The sequence below is a fragment of the Dendrobates tinctorius genome, unplaced genomic scaffold, assembly GCF_039654945.1.
Source record: "Dendrobates tinctorius isolate UK_male_01 unplaced genomic scaffold, ASM3965494v1 ptg000152l, whole genome shotgun sequence".
NCBI classification, from domain to species: Eukaryota; Metazoa; Chordata; class Amphibia; order Anura; family Dendrobatidae; genus Dendrobates; species Dendrobates tinctorius.
Genome location: NW_027361819.1, coordinates 1,789,098 through 1,800,239, shown reverse-complemented (window position 1 = coordinate 1,800,239; position 11,142 = coordinate 1,789,098). Strand labels below are relative to the sequence as shown.

At 44.4% G+C, this 11,142-nt stretch overlaps 1 protein-coding gene and 1 long non-coding RNA gene across 2 annotated transcripts; both read right to left on the bottom strand.

Moving 5' to 3' along the window:
• Positions 1-2,152: 2,152 nt before the first annotated feature.
• Positions 2,153-3,884, bottom strand: LOC141050624 (E3 ubiquitin/ISG15 ligase TRIM25-like). The gene has a single exon (XM_073547213.1). It carries the CDS (start codon positions 3,790-3,792, stop codon positions 2,224-2,226), a length of 1,569 nt encoding a protein of 522 aa, XP_073403314.1. The 5' UTR covers positions 3,793-3,884; the 3' UTR covers positions 2,153-2,223.
• A 3,161-nt stretch (positions 3,885-7,045) lies between these two features.
• LOC141050623 (uncharacterized) lies at positions 7,046-8,513 on the bottom strand. The gene is made up of 2 exons (XR_012220515.1): positions 8,181-8,513; positions 7,046-8,091 (listed from the first exon to the last, which is right to left on the bottom strand). It is a non-coding gene; the product is annotated as an uncharacterized lncRNA (long non-coding RNA).
• Between the last annotated feature and the right edge of the window lie 2,629 nt (positions 8,514-11,142).

Here is an 11,142-nt window from a genome sequence, read left to right as displayed (position 1 = left end):
TGCACTTTATTATAGACTTTAGACCATCTCTAGCTCTCACACTATATATTATGGGGTAACACTTATGAAAAAGCCAGGTCTAAATATATTTTTTGAAATATCAGGACTCATTAATATGCAACGAGTATTCACCTGTGCTATAGTACTAAGTAGCTATTTTATGCCAATCCATGGTGCCCCATCTTCTTGGCTTGTAACCACCACTTACCATTGTGCCCTCCCATACCACCCTCCATTATTTTTTTGTACATAAAATAAAACTATTGCTTTTATTATCATTGGTTCCTCATGCACTTCTTTTTTTCTGTATTATATAGATGGATAATGTACGTGAAAATGAGTGAATAAGGCCTTATATGTTATAATAATGATATTAGGTGGTCACCTATAGAAAGAGAATACTTAAAGAAGTTGTCCATTACTTGAACAACTTCTCATACCCCTCATCTGACTCTTTTAAAATAATAAAGCCTATACTCATCTCCATTCTGGCGCCATTCCCGCCTTTCCTCGCTCTCCCCAGGGCTCCCGTGTTGTTGTTGTGACACGTGACGCTGGTGGCCAATCAACGCCGGCATCACTGTCCCCGCTTCCTGTCGAATTGAGCATGACGAGGAAATCAGAGATCAGCTGCTACCGGGCTTCCTCTTCATGTTTGATTTGTCTGAAGGTGGGGACCGTGACACCAGCGCTGATTGGGCACCGGTGTTACAACAACCGCACAGCTCGGGACCACGAGTGTAGACACCGATGGAATGGTTCATGCATGGGAGATGAATATAGGCTTCATTATTTTATCGGGCGCCAAACATTTTGATCAAAAACGGGTTGCCCTAGTACCTGGAGGTTTTAGTGAAGGAATACAGGACCGGCCAGGCCGGGACACATTCATAAAAGGAATAGCAGCTGAGAGATCGACCCTTATATAAGAGGAACGTAAGGTTGTGTAGGGGAACTTAAGTCACAGCGACACTCATTGAACAACATAACTCTTATAATTATGGGATGGATGTGCCCAGGGAAACTTGCTGTGCAATTGTAAAGTCCTTCACAAGCTAAGTCCTGCCAGTTATAACAGTCAACATTATACATCGATTTTGTGCAGGAGAACTAGGACCAAAGTGTCATACCTGTGACCAGTTGTATATTTGTTTTACAAGTTCATCCAGTAAAATAAAGTTTATTTTCACACTGCTGTCTCTCTCAGTCATCCTTAAGTTGTTGGATCATGGCTTCCCACCAAAATCGGCAGCGTGCGGTCTGCAGGTGCATGTATGGGAATCACCAACACACACCCACCCAAGTATCCATTTCTACGGTGTTTAGGAATAACGACGCAACCCTCGGTCAGAGACCTCCCTTACATACAGGGATCCTGCTACCAGGAGAAGTGACAACACTTCCAGTTTTCATCGATAAGAGATACAGAAGAATCTGATTATACAAAGGACCCTGTTCTTGGGGTCAGTCGGGTCCCAGCAATTGTCCTCCCGAAGATGTATCACACGTGCTCCCATAAATCTATAAATGTTTCTGGTGGAAGCATTTGGTAGAAGGAAATTAGTAGAGAAATCCATGACAACAAGTTATATTCTTATTTAATTACTTTTTAACATTGACAATAGAGAAATATAGAAGCCTGAAACTAAAACTTCTATCATCCTACAAAGTCCTGTGTTCTTTGCTTATATGAAGACATCAGCCTCCACCTCCCGGCTCCAATGTTTGGCAGAGCTCAACTCCGCTCCATAGCGCTGAGCTCAATTATCTCCTGGAACCAAAGAGATGGATCAAAGTATCCAACCCGGCAAGTGTGGACCCCACAAGATGGGCTGCACGGTGGGGTTCGGAGCTCCAATCTGCAGGAGGCTGCCCTAAACTAATGCTGCAGCCTCTTAAGTTTCAAAATCATTGGGGATCTCAGTATTCATAAAATTGTGACATGTCTAGGCTAAATATCTCTATAAGATAGTAGTAAACCTTTAGTAATTAACAATTATCAGTGTCGGCACAATTCACCCATTAATATCACCATTTGGCTCAAGCATTAATTCTTCATCAGATCTCTGAGGGAAGAAAAAGATAAAATAGAAAATTCCTCACCCCATGAAAATACCATATACATTGTATTATTAGAGGGTCCTGCTGATAACTCACTATATGCAGATGTGTCCATGTGACAAGGAATAATGCCATTATAATGTGACGAGGACGACATCGGCCTCAGCTTCTTATTGTAACAGAGGCCCCATCATACACATAGAAGACGACATGTAGGGGTTCAGTGAAGGAGGCGGTGAAGGTGTGTAAGTGTCTGATGGGGTCACACAGCTCATAGAAGGACAGACGCCCGGCCTCATAGTCTAAGAAAATCCCAAGTGTCGGACATGTTGGCTTTTCACTGAGGGCTAATCTGAATGAATGGTAAAATACTTTATACATATCACCATACATACCCAAACACCAAGATTTATCAATATATATAATACAAGACTGTTGTCCTTCCCTTTCTATACTGGGATAGGACAATCCGATGCCACACCCTCCAATCTTATTCCACTCTTCCTCCCAGTAATGTCGTCCTGAGGAGAGGCCATGTCTACTTAACACTTGGGGGAAATACAGAAATCTTCGTGATGATTCTGGTCTTTTCTGTTCGTTATCTGAACCTGTTGCCGTTTTCAGATCTTCTGATATCTTCACATATCTATGAGCAGTGTCCACATCCAGCATTATGTTTGGGACATGGACCCCGAGCTCTGATGTTACATTGGGGATAATATCCCTCATAGATCGGTGTAAGGTCAGTGAGATCAGAACCTCATCCAGATCCTCCTCAGAACTGACCTCTCCACCATCTCCCCCTGTGTCCTCATCACCTCCATAACTACATACTGTAATGTCACTTTCTTGTAAGAGTCTTATTGGGTCGGTGACACGAGACATCTCCTCCACGTGACAAATTTGCCTGGACAGTTCGTACTCTTTTATTTCTAGCTTTTTGATCAGATGGGATATCCGGGACACAATCTTCTCATCCTGCCTGGAGATCTCACTTAGCACTTTCTTTTCTGCCATTTCCAGTCGCTCCTCTGTGTTTATAAATTTCTTACTGACATTTTTTCTGTGATCGGAGGCTTTCTCCTGGATCTTCCTCTTATGATCCTGCAGATTCTGGACTTTTGTCTGAATATCTACTTTTTGTGGGTTTAGTTCATCCAGATATTCCCTCAGTTTCTGTTTCTTCTTCTCAGAAGCCTCATCTAGAAGTTCCACCTGGTGTCCTTGGTGTTCGCCAACCAGACAGCAAGACGCACATAGACAAGCCGCGTCCTGCGGGCAGTAATACTCCAGAGCCTTCTTGTGGAGGGAACATTTTTTGAAACCAAAAGAGCCAGTGGGTTCTGTTAATAAATGATCCACCGTCTTATTGTGGGCTGTCAGGTGTTTACCACATAGAGAGTTCTCACACTGCAGACAGGATTTCACAGCCGGTACAGGAGACTTTGTACAGTAAGTACAGAAGATCCTGGTCTCCTCCATATCAGGCTGAGTAGATGAGAAACGCTCCACTATGTTCCTCAGCTTCCGGTTCTTCTCCAGGGCTGGACGCTCCGGATATTCTGCTCTGCAGTCAGGACAGGAATACCCTCCAGCCGCCTCCTGGGCATCCAGCACACTCACAATACACGAGCGGCAGAAGTTGTGTCCACATCTCAGGGATACGGGATCTGTATAGAGGCTCAGGCAGATGGAGCAGTTCAGCTCGTCCCTCAGCTCCGCAGACGCCATTGTAGTGGGAAAGAGCAGGAACTGAAAGCTAAAAAGTTTCCTTATGTCAGATGGGTGGACAATTTCTGAGAATAAACTATGAACCCTGCAGCTCAAAAACTGGGCTTACTGCTGATTTGTACTGTGGAAAATATTTAGCAAAATATGGTGTAGGATTACAGATGTTGTCTTTGTAGTTGGTTGCACCTGATTAAAGGGAATCTGTCACCTATTTTTTCGACTATCAGCTGCCGGCTCCGCCATCAGTGGGCTTATCTACAGCATTCTGTAATGCATTCTGTAATGCTGTAGATAAGCCCCCAATGTAACCTGAAAGAGAAGAAAAACGAGTTTTATTATACTCACCGGGGGGCGGTCCGGTTTTGGTCCGATGGGTGTTGCGATCCGGTCCGGCGCCTCCCATCTTCTATCGGTGAAAAGCATACGGAGAATTCATCACCAGAACAACAAAGGAAAGGACGCAGTAAACCCACTAAATGTTACTACATAAAAAATGAGACTGTCCCATCTGCTGAAACAAAGCTGAATTCTATCTATTCCTATCAGACTCAACCAAAAGTCATGATCCCTACAGGTAATCGCTGTATTTGGTTGACGATGGGCTCATTCATGAAGAACAAAATTATTTTTGAAAACTAATAACTGTTTATGTTTTTTGTTTTGATCTCGTCATTATTACTGATGTTCTACATACACTGAAACTCCGCGGCTGTGAGACAGAATTTTGATATAAATCCTGCAGCCTTTTACAACCGTCAGATCCCGCTCATATTTATAGGGGTCCCATGTACGCCTTCTATATAATATCTTTTCTATCTCTTCTAATAGTAACTTTATTCTAAATACATTTTTAAATAAAATTTTTCTTTTATTCAAATCCCCAGTGAAGACCAAATTTTGGCTTGATTTACCATATCAGGTGGTGGATAATGCGGGCATATCCAGCAGTCTTTATTCCCTTGGCAATGCCACTCCATCAAGAGGATCTACAGGTTGGACAGAAGCATCTGCAGGTGAGATTCATTACCAATCGCTCCTTTCCTCCTCCTGTGCAGGTCTTGATTTTGGGACTTTGGCTACAAGAGATAATGCTATATAGGAAAGTAAAATAAAATCCTGTAAAGGATTACTTTCCATGTGTGTAAAAGAAACACAAAAAATAATATATGGATACACCTAAATAAAATGGGAATGGTTGGTGATATCCACGTCCTGTTGGTGGCACATTAGTACATGGGGGGTGACCATGGCGGCCATTTTGAAGTCGGTCATTTTGGATCCAACTTTATTTTTTTCCAATGGGAAGAGGGTCATGTGACACATCAAACCTATTGAGAATTTCACAAGAAAAACAATGGTGTGCTTGGTTTTAATGTAACTTTATTCTTTCATGAGTTATTTACAAGTTTATGACCACTTATAAAAATGTGTTCAATGTGCTGCCCATTGTGTAGGATTGTCAATGCAGCGCTCTCCTCCCGCTCTGGACACACCGATAGCAACACCGCAGAAGAAATGCCTTTGCGCTGCAGCACACCGGCTCTATCTAGTGGCTGGATTTATGGGCACTAGCTTTTTGTCCCTCCTCTCTTTCTGTCTCTTGCTCTGTAGTGGTGCATTGTGGGAAGCTCATTACCTCACAGGACATCCACCATTTTATTCCCCTCATGATAACATCTCTGGTAAGAAGGGTTATGTGGTGCTTGTTTTCAGCCACCAGATATTTAGACTCTCACCCCTGCCTTAGGGGTGCATTTATAAGGCTGGACAGCAGGCTGGTTTCATACACTCTGTTTATAAACTGTTCCGCCATTTGCCTCATGTATTTCTGTGCTGCCTGTATACCTGTCCTGATACCTTGTTATCTACTAATGAAGACATTTACTAATTGTCATGAAAACTGAAGCCGCAGATGCGGCCCAGTCCAAAAACGCCCCCACACCGCCCGACCACGACGGCGTTGGGCGGGCGCAATATGAACCCTCTATCCTGCAGAGGGGGCCCCGGGCCTACCCGAACTAGGGAAGGGCAGCGACCGGGATTCTGTGGCAGCTGAGCATGTGGACAAGGAGAAGACACGTAGGACTTGATAACACCGCACAACTTCAGGTATAGAGAACGTAAAGTTTACTAAAGTAAAGGCACACAGTACATAGACGAAACATGATTAAGAGGCTCCATGACCCTGACATAAAGGGTCTAAAAGGCCAAGAAGTCTCAGGAAGGGCAGAAGCCCCAAGATCTCTTGCCATGTTTCTTCCCATAGGTAGACTTGAATGGATTTTAATTTTCAATTTTCCAATACTGCTAATTAACATTCTGGAAGTCTCCATCCAACAATTTCTAGAAACGACGGTCCTGTAATCCTCGCTGTTTAGACTTTGAGCAACTGAAGATGAAACATCGACCTCGGATTGAAGAAAGAGACAGATCGTTCATCTCCAGTTTGGAACACAAGGCCCTACTCCTATTCCTACTTTTTTATATGAGAGCTCAGATTTTTTTTTTTGCTCTGTCTAGATGTAAATTACATCATTTGGTGTCACAAAGCAGACGGGGGATATGGAGCTGATATTTCATAATGGTCGCAGTTCTGGCCTCAATGAGAGCTCCGCCATACTATCTTCTCTGCACATTACGTCCCTTTGATACCTTATAACATTGTCAGTTTATGGCATTATTATATATACACCTTCAAGACATATCAGTCATTGGTCATTTCTAAACGTACCGTAATTTACATTTTATTTTATTCATAAATCAATAGTAAATGTGAAAACAAGAACCTTTGTAATATATTTCATCGTAGTAATTCACTTCTGTCTCCTCAGCTGATTATTTCTCAAAATTCTGTCTTCCGTGAAAACAAACTTTCCCATTACTGAGATGTGAGATAACAGTCGGTGCTCATAATGTTCTATGGATATCCATCAATGTCGTTTCAAGAGACCTTGCAGGAAAATGTCTGTATCAGCTCTGGCTTCTCCCTCCATAGAGATTTATAAGCACCAACTGTCATCTCATATCTCAGTAATGGGAGAATCTGTCTTCATGGAACACAGATCTTTCACATTATTTGGGAATTAAAAAGGTAGATTTCTCAGATAAGATTTATTACTAAGTTTCTTATTTTCTCATGTTTCGTTGTTTTCTGAAATAAACATAAACAACGCAAACTCTTTAACTCAAGGACCTAAGAATACGACCACTGGAGGGCAGTGCGGACACTGAAGCCACAAAACAATATAACATCTTCTATTATTATTATTATTTATTGTTATAGCACCATTTATTCCATGGCGCTTTACATGTAGGGAGGGGTATACATAAAAACAAGTACAATAATCTTAAACAATACAAGTCATAACTGGTACAGGAGGAGAGAGGACCCTGCCCGCGAGGGCTCACAATCTACAAGGGATGGGTGATAATACAGTAGGCGAGGGTAGAGCTGGTCGTGCAGCGGTTTGGTCGATCGGTGGTTACTGCAGGTTGTAGGCTTGTCGGAAGAGGTCGGTCTTCAGGCTCTTTTTGAAGGTTTCAATGGTAGGTGAGAGTCTGATATGTTGTGGTAGAGAGTTCCAGAGTAGGGGTGATGCGCGAGAGAAATCTTGTATGCGATTGTGGGAAGAGGAGATAAGAGGGGAGTACAGAAGGGAGATCTTGTGAGGATCGGAGGTTGCGTGCGGGAAAGTACCGGGAGACGAGGTCACAGATGTATGGAGGAGACAGGTTGTGGATGGCTTTGTATGTCATGGTTAGGGTTTTGTAATGGAGTCTCTGGGCAATTGGGAGCCAGTGAAGGGATTGACACAGGGGAGAAGCTGGGGAATAGCGGGGGGATAATAATAATAATAATAATGGGCAAGGCTGCGTGAGTACTCCTCCTCCCCATCATCAGTGGCAACTCTGTTATGAGAATTTTGGTCCCCTGTATCCACATTGGTCGTGGTATCAGTGGCAGGCATATGACGCCTTCGTCTACGTCGCCTGGATGGCACAGCAGGCTGGGGGGAGCCCTCTAGCCGAACAGATGGGCTGCTGCTGTTGCCCTGTTCATCCTGGATGTCGGGTGGTGATGCAGCTGATGGTCCTTGTTGTGGCTCTGTTTCTGGTGCTGGTGTTTCTGGTGGCGGCCCAGGTTCTAGGGCAGGATCAGGTCGAGCCGGAGAAGTGACTTGGGCCTGGCTCCTTGGAAGGTCACAAGATGGGCCAGACAACTCAATCCCTCCACCTACAGGATCGATGATGGCCTCTGATTCAGACCCTGTCTCCCTTTCAGTGATGTTAGACTGAGTTCTGTGATTAAATATAAAATGTAGAAAAAGGAAATTTTTGATCGGGCCCTATAAAGCATTTGTGTCATATGGTGTTTTTGTTATACTTACGGTCTGAGATCCGTAATTGGAGCGAGGAACGAGAGGTGGTCGAAATAAACATATTTCCGCTTTGTGTGGGCCCCTGAACCACTTCTTGCCCGCTGCTGGCGCTCACGGCGATACTGGTCACGGATGCTGCGCCAGCGTCTCATCACATCTTCGACTGCAATGTGACATAAAAGAATGAAAACTTACAATTTGCCGAAAACAAGTTTTTGAACTAGTATCAAAGTCATGTGGCCTACTAGGGTGTGAGTTCTACCCAGGGTGGCATATAGCATTGGTGCAACCAGGCCAGATGCACAGGGTCACAGTAGCTCATGTGGCAATTAGCAACTCTTTAAACTGGAGCTTGGGGACAGGGTAACATTCTCGCAGGGTCAAACAGTGTGTCCAAAAATAATTTACAAGCCACAAGAGCCCAATATCAGAAGAACAGGATGTGGGGAGCCTACTTGTTAAATTTTTTTGGGATGGCAGGTAATTTGACATACATAATTTATGTGCACATACTTATGTGCTGCTGCTCCTCACGTGGCCGATCACCAAAATCAGGGAACATTTTGCAACATATGCGCCTCCATGCAGTCTCGTTTCTTGCCCGGTCAGCATAATGTGCATCCCTCAAACAAGGAGGAACAACGAGTATATGTAGCCAAAAATACAGCGAAAAGTTGTATCTATGTGTCATTAGTGTAAAGGTCCTTACCATGACCCACCCATGACGCCCCACTTGTACGTGTCTTCACGTATGTGACCAGTGATATTCTAAGGACGGCCGAATATGGAGCTTTCCAGGGGACAAATATGCAGGAATCCTGGATTCTAATATGTGACGTATTGTCTGTAATTCAGGATTGGATTTCTATTATTAGTGTCATAAAAACTGGGAGCTGCAACGACCGAGGACCTGAGCCGAGAATGAGCGATCAAGCCATGTGTAATGGTGCAGCTAAGACTAGAGTGCGGCGCTCATATCTGCTGTATCGGGCGAGCGCCACCTCTGACTAATGACATACAACCCGAAATATGGCGAGCCACTAGAGGGCGCACAGTGTACACATGATACCAGGGAAATACTACCTGTAATATGGAGAACCACTAGAGGGCGCACATTGTACATGATACCAGGGACATACTACCTGTAATATGGAGAACCACTAGAGGGCGCACATTGCACATACCAGGGACATCCTACCTGTAATATGGAGAACCACTAGAGGGCGCACAGTGTACATGATACCAGGGACATACTACCTGTAATATGGAGAACCACTAGAGGGCGCACATTGCACATACCAGGGACATCCTACCTGTAATATGGAGAACCACTAGAGGGCGCACAGTGTACATAATACCAAGGACGTACTACCTGTAATATGGAGAACCACTAGAGGGCGCACATTGCACATGATACCAGGGACATACTACCTGTAATATGGAGGACCACTAGAGGGCGCACAGTGTACATGATACCAGGGACATCCTACCTGTAATATGGAGAGCCACTAGAGGGCGCACATTGTACATGATACCAGGGACTGAGAAAAAATTGGAGAACATAGAGTCCAAATCCATTTCAAGCATATACATATTTATTTATCAAGAGAAAGACACATATCAGAGATACAGGGTAGTGAAAAAAACAATAAAATGGGTAATCACATTAATAACCCGGAACCAGAAAAAACAAGTCAGCAGCCTGATGACAAGCATGTTAGGCCAAGACATTTAACTGGGACGCTCACAGCTATAGCCACGCCCCCCGTGGAAGTGGTGTTGTATACCGCAAAACGCGTGTAGGGGTACACAAGCCGGCACCTGCCACACACAAGGACATGATGGGTATGTTTACTCAGCTTATTTAAGATAATTTTTTTTACCCTCCACGGACTCTGTACTATATGTCCTTAGATTCAGTCTAAGGCTGAGTTCACACGTGGCGTTTTTTTCGCGTTTCCGCGGCGGTTTTAACCGCGCGATTTTGCCGCGAAAACGCGAAAAATAAGCATCCCATGCATTCCTATGGGATTCCGCAATGCTGTGCTAATGCTGCGGTTTTTACCGCAGCGGAATCGCGTCGCGGTAAAAACCGCAGCATGCTCATTAATTTGCGGAATCGCGGCGATCCCGCACCCATAGGAATGCATTGTCCTGCTTATTTCCCGCATGTGGCTGTGCACACCATGCGGAAAGTAAGCAGAACATTTGCGGATGGTACCCACAGTCCGGAGGAGAGGAGACTGTCCTCCGGGCTTTGGGTACCATATCCCTGTAAAAAATAGAATTTAAAAATAAAAAATATTGTTATTCTCACCCTCCGACGTCCCGCGCAGCCTTCCCGCCTCTCTCCATGCTCCCGTTCCCAGTAGTCCTTTGCGAAAATGCCCGCGATGACGTCCGTTCTCGCGGGATCGCGGAGTCTCGCGGTCATTCGTGCGACGTCATCGCGAATTACCGCGAGACGTCGCGATCCCGCGAGAACGGACGTCATCACGGGCATTTTCGCAAAGGATTACTGGGAACGGATGCGCGGGACGTCGGAGGGTGAGAATAACACTATTTTTTATTTTTTTTTACATTCTATCTTTTACTATTGATGCTGCATAGGCGGCCTCAGTAGTAAAAAGTTGGTCACACTTGTCAAACACTATGTTTGACGAGTGTGACCAACCTGTCAATCAGTTCTCCAAGCGATGCTACAGATCGCTTGGAGAACGCTAGCATTCTGCAAGCTAAATACGCTTGCAAAATGCTAGTTTTTCCGCGGGAAAATCGCGGGAATTTAAAATGCGATTTTCCTGCGGACTGGAATTCCGGAATTCTCGCGGTAATTTCCGCGAGAGTTCCGGTACGTGTGCACTTAGCCTAAATGTTATACCACAACCAATGCTGTGAATGGAGGCTGATTTCCCCGTTCTATTACATATAGTGCACATGGACAATTGTGTCAACTATCAGATTATTTTCT

What these genes read in the sequence shown, in the direction of transcription:
- LOC141050624 (XM_073547213.1), bottom strand. Translation starts at nt 3,792, where the DNA reads ATGGCGTCTGCGGAGCTGAGGGACGAGCTGAACTGCTCCATCTGCCTG.